At 33.9% G+C, this 11,494-nt stretch overlaps 2 protein-coding genes across 2 annotated transcripts; both read left to right on the top strand.

Annotated features, from left to right (window-relative positions):
* The first annotated feature begins 703 nt into the window (after positions 1-703).
* On the top strand, positions 704-7,659 carry LOC117924083 (U4/U6.U5 tri-snRNP-associated protein 2). Its single transcript, XM_034842638.1, has 10 exons — positions 704-828; positions 1,791-2,174; positions 2,320-2,564; positions 3,616-3,700; positions 3,828-4,013; positions 4,093-4,260; positions 4,354-4,560; positions 6,053-6,224; positions 6,980-7,151; positions 7,240-7,659. Exons 2-10 carry the CDS (start codon positions 1,812-1,814, stop codon positions 7,331-7,333), a joined length of 1,692 nt encoding a protein of 563 aa, XP_034698529.1. The 5' UTR covers positions 704-828; positions 1,791-1,811; the 3' UTR covers positions 7,334-7,659.
* A 2,215-nt stretch (positions 7,660-9,874) lies between these two features.
* On the top strand, positions 9,875-11,181 carry LOC117923333 (acyl-CoA--sterol O-acyltransferase 1). The gene has a single exon (XM_034841585.1). The coding sequence runs from the start codon at positions 9,975-9,977 to the stop codon at positions 11,067-11,069; it is 1,095 nt and encodes a 364-aa protein (XP_034697476.1). The 5' UTR covers positions 9,875-9,974; the 3' UTR covers positions 11,070-11,181.
* Positions 11,182-11,494: the final 313 nt, after the last annotated feature.

The following is an 11,494-nucleotide window of genomic DNA, read 5'->3' on the forward strand; positions in this document are numbered from 1 at the left end:
ATTCCATATGGCCAATCAGGAATTGACACGTGGATGCTTAAGAGCGCGACACTTGGGCAAACAATGCTGCAGCAAAACAAACCCCACATGGGGGTATACAATATATATATGCATCTAGGAGATGATAATGGGTCAACTTTTTGGATACTATGATGGGATAAGTTTGAGATAAAATATAAATGCGTAAAAAGATAGGTTTGAGAATTTTTTTGTCCAAGTTTTACTTTATCCCACATTAATTATATATAATCTTAGAAAAATTTCAATTTTAATTTTTTTTAACATATATAAAATATTAATTTTTGTAAAAATAAATTATAAATATTTATAATATTTATCAATTTAAAATATATATATATATATATATATATATATATATATATATATATATATATATATATATATATATAATTGTTTACACATAAAAAAATTATTGATAATGATTTTGATAACACATGATAAAAAATTGATTTTGAAAGAATCATTTATTAAGTGATAGTCCAAAAATTATTTATATGATTATCTAAATTTTTAAAAGTAATTTTCAAATTTTTATCAAACAACTAATTTCTACAATTACAAGAATGTGTTTCTAGTTCAGAAATCGGCCCACTTACAGCCCAATAGTTCAAAAATTGGGCCGGCCCATGCTTAACCCATTATTACTCAACTGAACTCACCTTGGCCCATCTTTCTTTACAGCATCTGGTCGTCCGATTCATCTTTCTCCAGACGCTGCGTTTATTCACTTTTGTGTGCATTCCATCTCTCGCTAGTCGCTACACAAGAACAATCAATCATCCCTTGTGGTCGATCTCTGAGTTGAAGGTACTGTTCCAATCTCTATTCTCAATCCCTTCGATCGACTTTTACGTTAAATACGACCGAAATAATGAGAAAATTTTCACTATCTAGGGTTCTAGGATACAGAAAATTGCACTTTACCTGAAACTCATAAGACTCCTTGGCTTAGTTGATCTGAGTTTTCAAAATGTCGTTTTCTTTTCTTTTTCTTGGTAACCAGGGTCGGATTTCACTGTGAGTGTTTCTATAAGTTGGATATGCTATTGCTGGAGGTTTTCAATTCTAGGGTTTCTGTTTGAACAGGCGTGGAACCATTGCCAGTTTGGATTAGAGCTCGGACAGAAGTTTTTGTTAGAGTAACGGTCTTTGATATTTGGGAATGTTTGGATGCAGAGAAAATATGAAAAAAAAAGTAATTAAAATTCTGAATAGTAAAAGCTTCACTATCAATGATTTTAATAACGGGGCCTTTTCCTTTTCCTCCCCCACTTCTTCTTCTTCTTCTTTTTTTTTTCCCTGTTTGGGAAGCAAAAGATGAGAAATATAAGGGAAAAGAATTGAAATAAAAAAAGTCTACAAACTCTTTGTACTTGTATATATATGGTATAGATTTAATTTTTTTTTTTATCTTGTTCAGTTTTTAAGTAGATGCTTCTCTGTTTGTTTGTAGCTCATAAATTCATTCAAACTATTTGATGGAGTGCAAGAATCTTAAGTCTGTTTTGCTGGTTGGTATGATATAGGAATGTGATTCATCTAAATTTAGGGTCAAATAATTTCTATTCATTTATCCAAGCATAGACTTGCAGGAAAAAAAAAAAAAAACTTATTCTCTAAAAAGGTTTGATTTCTTTCAATTTATAAATTGTTTTATCCAAAGCTTTCTTTAATTCAGTGCTTTTAAAATTTCTTAGTTCAATTTTTCAACATAGAAGTGCTTGTATTGGTGACTACAAAATTGCTAAATTTGTGCGTTTTTTTAATAGTGAGGCAAGAGGGTTAAAAAGATGAAAACAAAGAGAGAAGACAACAATGATGAGGATGAAGGAAGGGAGTTTCCTGATTTGAAGAGGCAGAAGAAGCTTGATGAGTCTTCTCCACCACCTGCTTCCCTTGCTTTTGAAAATGCCCTACACACCCTTGCTTCTTATGATGATGATGATGACGAGAAAGAAGAAGAGGAAATGAAGGAAGCAAGTGGTCTTCGTGGTAGAGAAGATAATAGAAGGGCTGAACGGAATGGTCATAGAGATGAAGAAGAGTATGATGATGATGATGATGATCCTCATCAAGAGGCCAACCAAGTGAAGCGAAGCCGCTTGGTTGAAGTTCGAAGAGACTGCCCTTATCTTGATACTGTTAACCGCCAGGTACCAAGCTCATTTTAAGTATTAAAAGGAATATGTGATAATCCATTCACATTATGCGAATGATCAAAAAATAAATCTGTGTTTTTCTTTTATGTGGGTAATAACCATTATATGGAAATGAATTTGCTTGTTGATGTTTTTGCAGGTTTTGGATTTTGATTTTGAGAAGTTTTGCTCTGTGTCTCTTTCGAACTTAAATGTATATGCATGTCTGGTCTGTGGAAAGTATTATCAAGGAAGAGGACAAAAATCTCATGCATATACTCATAGTCTTGAAGCAGGACACCATGTCTACATCAATCTTCGAACCGAGAAAGTTTATTGTCTTCCTGATGGATATGAAATTAATGATCCATCTTTGGATGATATTCGACATGTTCTAAACCCAAGGTTCAATTGCTTTTACTTGCATCTCTCTATCATGTGATTTGTGTTAGTTCATTCTTGATTTTGAAACTATCTAAGGGAGAAGGAAGGGTGAATAGGTCTTCCAAGCAGTATATATTTTAATTTTTAATTATTTTCGGATTGTATTGATTTCAGTAATTCAATCAATGATAATACAAAATCAATTGCACAAGACCATCAAATGTACATGGAAAAATCACCTACATAATCTAAAAGCCACGCCTTTCTGTTAAAAGATTTTCTAAGAAGGTTCTTGAAAAATATTGAGAGTTAAGAGTGTTAGGGCAAAATGGTGACTGTGTGATCAAGTGCATAGCTTTTAGTTAGAACATTAGGTCTTTTTATCAAAACCCTAGTTGAATATTCAGAGAAGGTTCTTACAATGTCATTTTACCAAAAAGTCCATTAAAAACGCAAAAATCATGCTTAAAAAACTGAATGAATGAACTATTGTTTAAATGCCCCACAAGGAGTGTTTGAACTCTTTGTGGACATTTAAACTCCAGCAGAGGATGTTTGAAGGCATTCAATGGGACATTTGAACACCCACCTTTAAATTCCAATTTTCATTTTTTTTTTAATTTCCTCTGAATTTTCATTTTCTTTGTATAACATAGCTATATATCATACCCTAATACATCCATTGCATACATACCTCAAATGTCAACTCTAAGCAGTTTGAAATCAATTATAACTAGTAAGACCTTCACAACATGATACGTTAAATTTAGTGCAATAATTGAATACAATTGTCAACATAATCTAATTCATCAATATTTTTCTTGAAGCCAATTTTACTGTTTGGGTTTGGGGTTCTAGCATGTTGTGTTGTAACATACAATCAATTTCCAAGTTGCTTTTCCTTTTGGGATATAGCTACTTCATTTTAAATGATTTTTAGTTTCTGAATTATCAGTTCCATTATATTGTTCATCTTCATGTGACATTCCTCATTTTTTTCTCAATTGGTTGATTAAACATCGAATATCTCCAATCTCTTTAATATTGATTTTCTGAGTCTTAAATTATACAGATTTACAAGGGAACAAGTTGATCAGCTTGACAAAAACAAACAATGGTCAAGAGCACTTGATGGATCTGATTACCTGCCTGGGATGGTTTGTATCTTCATTCTTTATCACATGAGCATGTAGTTCAAGTTTCATCATCATTATCAATCAAAATATTGAATTTCGATCATTTCTTGGTGTTAATTATTGATGATTGGTCTCTGCAAATTTTCAGGTGGGATTGAATAATATTAAAGAGACTGATTTTGTAAATGTCACAATTCAGTCTTTAATGAGGGTCACTCCCTTGAGGAACTTTTTCCTTATACCTGAAAACTATCGACACTGTAAATCTCCACTTGTTCACCGATTTGGAGAACTTACACGAAAGATCTGGCATGCACGGAACTTTAAGGGACAGGTATGACCCTAATGATTATCTTAATTATGGTTCTTGAATTTGAAAATTCATTATTTTTAAAAATTTTGCTTGCCTATAGGTGAGTCCACATGAGTTTCTACAGGCAATTATGAAAGCTAGTAAGAAACGGTTTCGAATAGGTGCACAGTCTGACCCAGTTGAATTTATGTCATGGCTTCTTAATACCCTTCATGGAGATCTAAGAACTTCGAAGAAAAATAGCAGCATTATCTACAATTGCTTTCAGGTTTTTTCATCATTTGTTGTATTCTTTTACCTTTTTTGTTGCTTGTTGCTACTATTCTTTTAAGTTGTGCTTATGAAGTAATGTTCTCAATAGGGTGAATTGGAAGTTGTGAAGGAGATCCCTAACAAAGGTTTCTTTGAGAAGAGGGAAAATGGCGATGACCAGAATAAGGCCACTACTGCAGATGAACATGCTGATGTTATCTTGGAAACTTGCAGAATGCCGTTCTTAATGCTTGGATTGGACTTGCCACCACCACCTCTTTTTAAAGATGTGATGGAGAAAAATATCATACCTCAGGTCACCCTCTTGTCACCGCTTTTATAATTTTAGTATTGATGGAAAGTTTTCAGAAAACACGATGTAAATTTTGATTTCAACGAATTTTGGAAAAGGTTGGAAAAATTTGGGGACATAAATGCTAGGAATTATAAATAAGGACAATAATAAATCAACACATTGTAACATTAGATTTGGGGTGAGTTATTTATTTTTCACCTTTCCTTTAAACTTTGGAAAAGGGGGAGATATGTTTTGAAATGCATAGAATGATGAAAAAATTGATTAGTTTCAGAATTAGCTAAGAAAAATGCAACTACTGTTGTTAATAATTGAGAAAAGAAGGAAACAAAGGAAGGGAAGTTGTAGACAAGGGACATGAGCATGGGTTCTTTAGGTTTAGAGATTGGTTAATGACACTTACTATAGCTAGAAGGACTAATTGTAAGGATAAAGACCCGGCAGATTCATTTGCCCATAAACAACTCATTATATAACATAATAGTGGGTTCAAAATGATCCCTCACCTGTCTTTTATATAGGGGTAGGAAATTTCAAGAAGAACCTGAATTCGTCTACATATCTCCATAAATGAATGGGAGATATTGGAGTTGTGTGGAGAATTCTAGAGAGTAGTTGAGAAATCTTGTAAGAGACTTCTATATAGCCTTGTACATAGAATATTATAGAATTGTAGAGAACCATCAGGTTCTAAAGAGTTCTCCTGATGCCGACTTGGGGAAAGTATCAAGCACTTGAGAGCTTTCAAGGCATTATGAAGTGTTCTTTAGTAATAAAGCTTCCATTCTTTCAAACTCTTCTAGTGTTTCAGATATGGTTAGTTGAAAGCCTGATAAAGATTTGTAGAAATGAACAACTCATGTTTGATTGTTAGTTTGCTAGTTTAAATGAACAAAGCTCAAGCTTGAATAACAGAAAATTATGCTTGATGATTATGCCCACATGAAGAGTTGGAAATTGGTACTGCAGTTGTAGTAACATAACCCCTTAGAAAATTTGTTAAACCAAACATTCATGGTAAAAGTTGCCTAGTGTTTAACAAGTGTTTAGGATTATGATTTATGAATATACTATTAGGTAATTATATTGTGATTAGGCCTGTGAATTCCTAGTAAAACTAGTTCAAATTCCATATCTACATGAATCAAGTCTGGACAAGTTTATTGAGTGGTTTGAGTTCCACCTAAGCTCAATTATATTTATCAAAAAAAAAAATTATATTTATCCAAACTGGGCTTTTTTATTTTTCTGCCTCTTTGTCCTTAGTTCATCTGCATCTTTGTATGTAATAGCAAGTATTTTCTCTTATAAATATGTTATACAATATTTTTAAGTGTATTTTGTATTATTGGTTTCTAGAAAATGCTTTATAAAGAGTGTTTCATAAAGGAGATTGATGACTGAAAATGCTTTTGTGATTCTTCAAATATTTTATATGAGTTTCATCAGAATGTTTCTTATAGACTAAATTTCAAGTGTGGTTTGCTCTTAGGTTCCACTTTTCAACATCCTAAAGAAGTTTGATGGTGAGCTTGTCACAGAAGTTGTCCGGCCTCGAATAGCAAGGATGAGATATCGTGTTACCCGATTGCCTCAGTATCTAATTCTCCACATGCGTAGATTTACTAAGAACAATTTCTTTATCGAGAAGAACCCTACTCTTGGTGAGTTTTACGCATTCTTGAATGTGATTGGATTTCTAAATTCATCTAAAAAGGCTGGAATCCTGCTTAGATTAGATGATTAGACCTAATTAACACTCTGGCCTTGTTGGTAAATAAAGTTAGATCTGGTAAATGGTTCCAAGGGTTCCTCTTTTCACAAGTTGGGGACATAAAAATTTGTTTTTCTAGATCATAAATCTTAATTGTCCTCACCTGTCAAAAATGAAAAATGAAAAATCCTTAATCAGCCTCGGTGAAGGAAACAAGTTTCTATATTTTAGCGGCAACTTACTCTTGGGTTATGATATGCTTCTTCCATTATAACTGAATTCCTACAGTAATGGTTCATGCTTATGGGTTTGTGGGTTTGAACGGTTGACCTCTTCTGATGAGATGAGATTCTAATATTTTTCTCTCCACCTTTTTAGCTGGTCTAAAGGAATTAAAAGATAAAAAGCAACTTGTTACAGCAAGTTTGTTGCTTTCTGAGCCTGTTCCAAGAGATCATTACACAAGGTTGTATTAAATAATTTGTGCAAAAATGTCTGAAAATTTGAAATTTAATTCCAGTTTTGACAATTTTTTTATTAACTTGTTTCAAACTCAGAGCCTTCTCATCCCCACTCTAACCTTTCACCTCCTAGCCAAACCTTGTGCCAGTCTTGACATTTCAACTTCAATTATGTTTTGGAATTTTTAGATTTGATGCTCTTCTTTTAACCAAGTACCATATTGATGTTATTATGGTATGTCAGTCAATTTTCCTGTGAAGAACTTAGAGCTGAAGGATTATATCCCCCTACCTGCACCTAAAGAGAATGAGAAACTGCGTTCAAAGTATGATTTGATTGCAAATATTGTTCATGATGGAAAGCCTGGTGAAGGGTTCTACAGGGTATTTGTACAGCGGAAGTCAGAAGAACTATGGTAATCTTGTTCTTTCTAATTGTATAATTGTGAATGGAAATGTAATAGATATTTCTACCTCCATCTGACATTAAGTTTTTTTTTTCAGGTACGAGATGCAGGATTTGCATGTCTCAGAAACTCTTCCTCAAATGGTTGCTCTATCTGAGACCTACATGCAGATCTACGAGCAGCAACAATGATGTCTGTTGAGTGCATGAGCCAAAACAATTGGAAAAAGGAAATATAGACCTTCAGAAGTGGTAGATTTGGCAACATATAAAACACAAAAAATTGAAGACCCATGGGAATTGAGAAAGGTGTTAGTCCCTGATGATCATTCAACTTCACTGGTTGATAGTTAATTTTGACTATAAATATATCCATCATTGAGAGTACCAAACTTCTCATAAAACATTGTTTAGTGATCATGTTTGGTAATTTAGAATTATTGTATATACAATGAGAATGAGCTGTAGGTTTTGAATTCTATCTTCCAATATTAGATTTTGTTTTCTTTTTTTTACTATTTGCTGCAGTAGCTCAATTGAAAATTTGAAACTTTAGTTTTGCCAGATGTTCCAAATAGCATCAAACGGTATATTCGACTTTGTGATTCATTCATACTGCTGCTATTATATGTTAAATCAGTTCAGTTGGCATTTAGCTGATATATTGTCTCTTTGCCTGTGATCTTCTTGTTCTACAAGCTTCAGTAGCTGTGGCTGTCTTTCAATTCGTCCATGATGAAGTCATAGTTGTCTTTTCTTTTCAATTTATAAACCCTTGTTTGTATCTACATTTAGGCAAATAATCCTATCTTCACAATCAGAACCTTACCAAGTACACCAAACGAACCCTCTCGAAGGTGCGCCCACTGCAAACCTCCAATATTTTGATATTGTGGCTGACTTGATTTCAGATATCGACTTTTTGTGAAAACCCTAAATTTTGCTCTGGTATAATTTCTGGTTCTTGTTTATTTGGTTGTTGCTTTATAGTTTTCTCATCATGTTCTTGATTGATGGAAAATTGTGCTAATTTCGTCTTGGCTTCTAGATCAATGAATTTGTGTCGGAAAATGGAAAAAAATTGAAGATATTTCTGACATTTTGATCAAAATATCTGTAATTTAGCGTTATCAAATCTTATCCTAATCAAGTATTGTTGTATAAAATTTTTGATATAGGAAAAAAAAGAAAAAGAAAGAAAGAATTTTCCGAAGCAATCAAAAACACTTTTGTATGATCATACAAATATCCATATATATTATTGGTATTAATGAACTGATGACGCTATACATTCCGATTATTTATTCTCTAATAAATGTCCCTTTTTATTTAATTGACTGTGTGCTTCCCTTGCGAGTAGGACATAGAATTCCAACCCTTTTTATTTAATTGACTGTGTGCTTCCCTTGCGAGATGGACATAGAATTCCAGCTAATCGATTTCAGCCGACATGAGCAAAGGGAAAGACAAGCAGCATGACTTTGACTCTAGATTGATTACCCCATTCGGTGGGTCGCATTCCCGTGGTGAAACTTGTATTCCATTATATAATTCAATCCAAACCCAAATAATCTAAATATTACGTAATTATTAAATTGAATTGGTTGATCTATTTATTTAAAATGACTTTAATATAAGTTAAATAATTTTAAAATATAATTAAGTTATTAAATGAATTAATTCAAGTCAAATTGATATTATATATGTTGATTAAAAATTTACCTATTTATTCAGGAAATTATGCATATTAATATGAATTTAATTTAAACTCATTCATATTTAATTCAAATAAGTATGTTGCATGATAAAATATATCAAACTTTATTATGCCTACCTAATACCATAAATATAAAAACATTAGTTTGATTTTTTTTTTTTAAATTATGATTCTTTTAAAAAGAAATATTATTTTAAATTCCATTGTTCATTAGATTTCATAAAAGTTTCTGATCTAATTTTGGTATTGTGAATTTTAAAAAATCTAATTTGGTTATTATTCATGCCCCACCGGATACGCAACTTTTTGTCTTGTTTTTACATAATTAAAAAATAAAAATAAAGAAGTATCCCAAGTAAGGCTGTGATGTCCCACAAATAAAATATTAACATATTTTTCAACCTAATAAAAAGGAGAATTTATGGGTTCTTTGGAATTTTTAAAAAGATTTTTTTTAAATTCTTTAGAAAAAAATACTTATGAGTAATAATCGAAAATATGAAAAATATTTTAAAAACTTTTATATTATATATAAATGTTTAATGTCTTTATAAAAAAAATAAGGTGAGAAGATTATTTTTTGTATTTAAGTTTTTAAATATACTTTTTTATTTCTAAATATTTTTAATAAATATTCTTAAAATTTTGATTTTGAGAATTATTTAAAAACATACTGAGATATAGCATACAGTTTTTTGGGCAGATAGAATATTAAAATTGGGCACATAGAATTTTGGTATTATTTTTTGTTTGGTACTTTGAAACAATCATTTTTTTTATAAAAAAAAAAAAAAATCAGAGTCAAATTAACCACCAATGAACTCAGGACTCTCAAAAATAAAATTTGGCAGCAAGACTTCTTGGTCTAGACATCTAAAATCCCAACCATCCAACCCAGAGGTCATAAAAATTAAAAAAAAAAAAAAATCTGATTTAGGGAAAGGGATTAAACTGTCTACGTCAAGATCACTCACCGCACATCACGACCACCTACCAGAAGCTTCCTCAACTCACACAAGATTCCTATTCGTTCATATGACAATATGACGAATCACTCCGCATTCTGTACATGCACATGCACATTCTCCATTTTTTGTTTAGCCTTTCAGTTTGTTTATGATCCGGAGGGAGGGTGGAGGGGGGAAACTCAGAAAAATGAAGGGAGAGATGAGCAACTTTGTGATGGTCTGGGTTTTAGTTTACGCATCTTTAATCTACTGTTACTCCATTGCTAAGATTCTCCCCAAAGGGATCACCAGATTCCTGGCTATCATCCCAATCGTCTTTGTCTTCCTCATCCTCCCTCTCAATCTCCATACCATGCATCTGGGGGGCACTTCCGCTTTCTTCATTGCCTGGCTCTCCAATTTCAAGCTTCTCCTCTTTGCCTTCGGTAAAGGTCCTTTATCCGCCGACCCATCAATCTCCCTCCTGCGTTTCATCGCCGTCGCTTGTCTCCCCATTAAGATCCAGCAAAAACCATCTCCTAAAACCTCCCGAAAACCCCAGAAATCGACTCTGAATTATGCCGTCAAGGCCCTGCTCCTGGCTCTGGTGGTTCGGTCGCTTGACTACAATAAGTATATGCATCCGAAGGTGATACTCTGTGTGTATTCTCTCATAATTTACTTCACCTTAGAACTCATCCTCGCCGTCGCCGGATTCTTGCCGCGACTGCTTCTCGGTGTTGAGCTGGAGGCGCAGTTCGACGAACCCTACCTCTCCACCTCTCTGCAAGACTTCTGGGGAAGACGATGGAACATCATGGTGTCCAATATCCTGCGCCCCACCGTATACGAGCCGACCCTCTGGGCCTCCTCGCGGATCCTGGGCCGGAAGTGGGCCCCACTGCCGGCCATTCTCGGGACTTTCGTGGTCTCGGCCCTGATGCACGAGCTCATGTTCTACTATTTGGCCCGCGTGAGGCCCACTTGGGAGATCACGTGGTTCTTCCTCCTCCACGGCCTTTGCCTGGCGGTGGAGGTTCTCCTCAAGAAGGCCCTCCCCGACACGTGCCGGTTGCCGCGATTCATATCCGGGCCGTTGGCTGTTGTGTTCGTGATGGGCACCGGCTTCTGGCTGTTCTTTCCCCAACTCCTCCGATGCAAAGCGGACGTCAGGGCGTTTGATGAGTACGCGGCTGTCGGCGCGTTTTTCAAGAGCGTCGGCACGGCTTTCACCTCCAAACCCTACAACGAAACCGTACGTTAGAATAGCGCCACCTTGTACGAAATACTGTGATGGCTTACGATCGAACAACGTTGTAGTTGTACTCTACGGTTGTGATTAAGGAGCTTTATAAAATATGCTGTTATTCTAGCAACTCTGTTTCCCACTATTAAATCATTAATATTTAGGAGAATTCTACGGTACCAAGTACCCCAAAATATAGTTTTGGCCATTGGTCGAAGATGGTTCAATCCGGATCAGGCTTATGTATTTTAAAAAATTTTAAAAATATAAAAATAAATAAATTATAAAAAAATTATAATATTTAGATATGTATAAAATACATGTGACTATTTTTTTTAAAAAAATATTTTTATGTTTTACACGTGTCATTTTATTGTTGGGATGAAATGTGGGTAGTCAGGGTAGGTACCCAAAATGAAGAGTGGGTACAAAAAACAATCCTA

This window comes from Vitis riparia, chromosome 10 (assembly GCF_004353265.1).
Source record: "Vitis riparia cultivar Riparia Gloire de Montpellier isolate 1030 chromosome 10, EGFV_Vit.rip_1.0, whole genome shotgun sequence".
Lineage (NCBI taxonomy): Eukaryota > Viridiplantae > Streptophyta > Magnoliopsida > Vitales > Vitaceae > Vitis > Vitis riparia.

Coding starts and splice junctions, on each gene's coding strand:
- LOC117924083 (XM_034842638.1), top strand. CDS start 1,812: ATGAAAACAAAGAGAGAAGACAACAATGATGAGGATGAAGGAAGGGAG. Junction 4,014..4,092: donor CACGGAACTTTAAGGGACAG/GTATGACCCTAA, acceptor GCTTGCCTATAG/GTGAGTCCACATGAGTTTCT. Junction 4,261..4,353: donor TTATCTACAATTGCTTTCAG/GTTTTTTCATCA, acceptor TGTTCTCAATAG/GGTGAATTGGAAGTTGTGAA.
- LOC117923333 (XM_034841585.1), top strand. CDS start 9,975: ATGATCCGGAGGGAGGGTGGAGGGGGGAAACTCAGAAAAATGAAGGGA.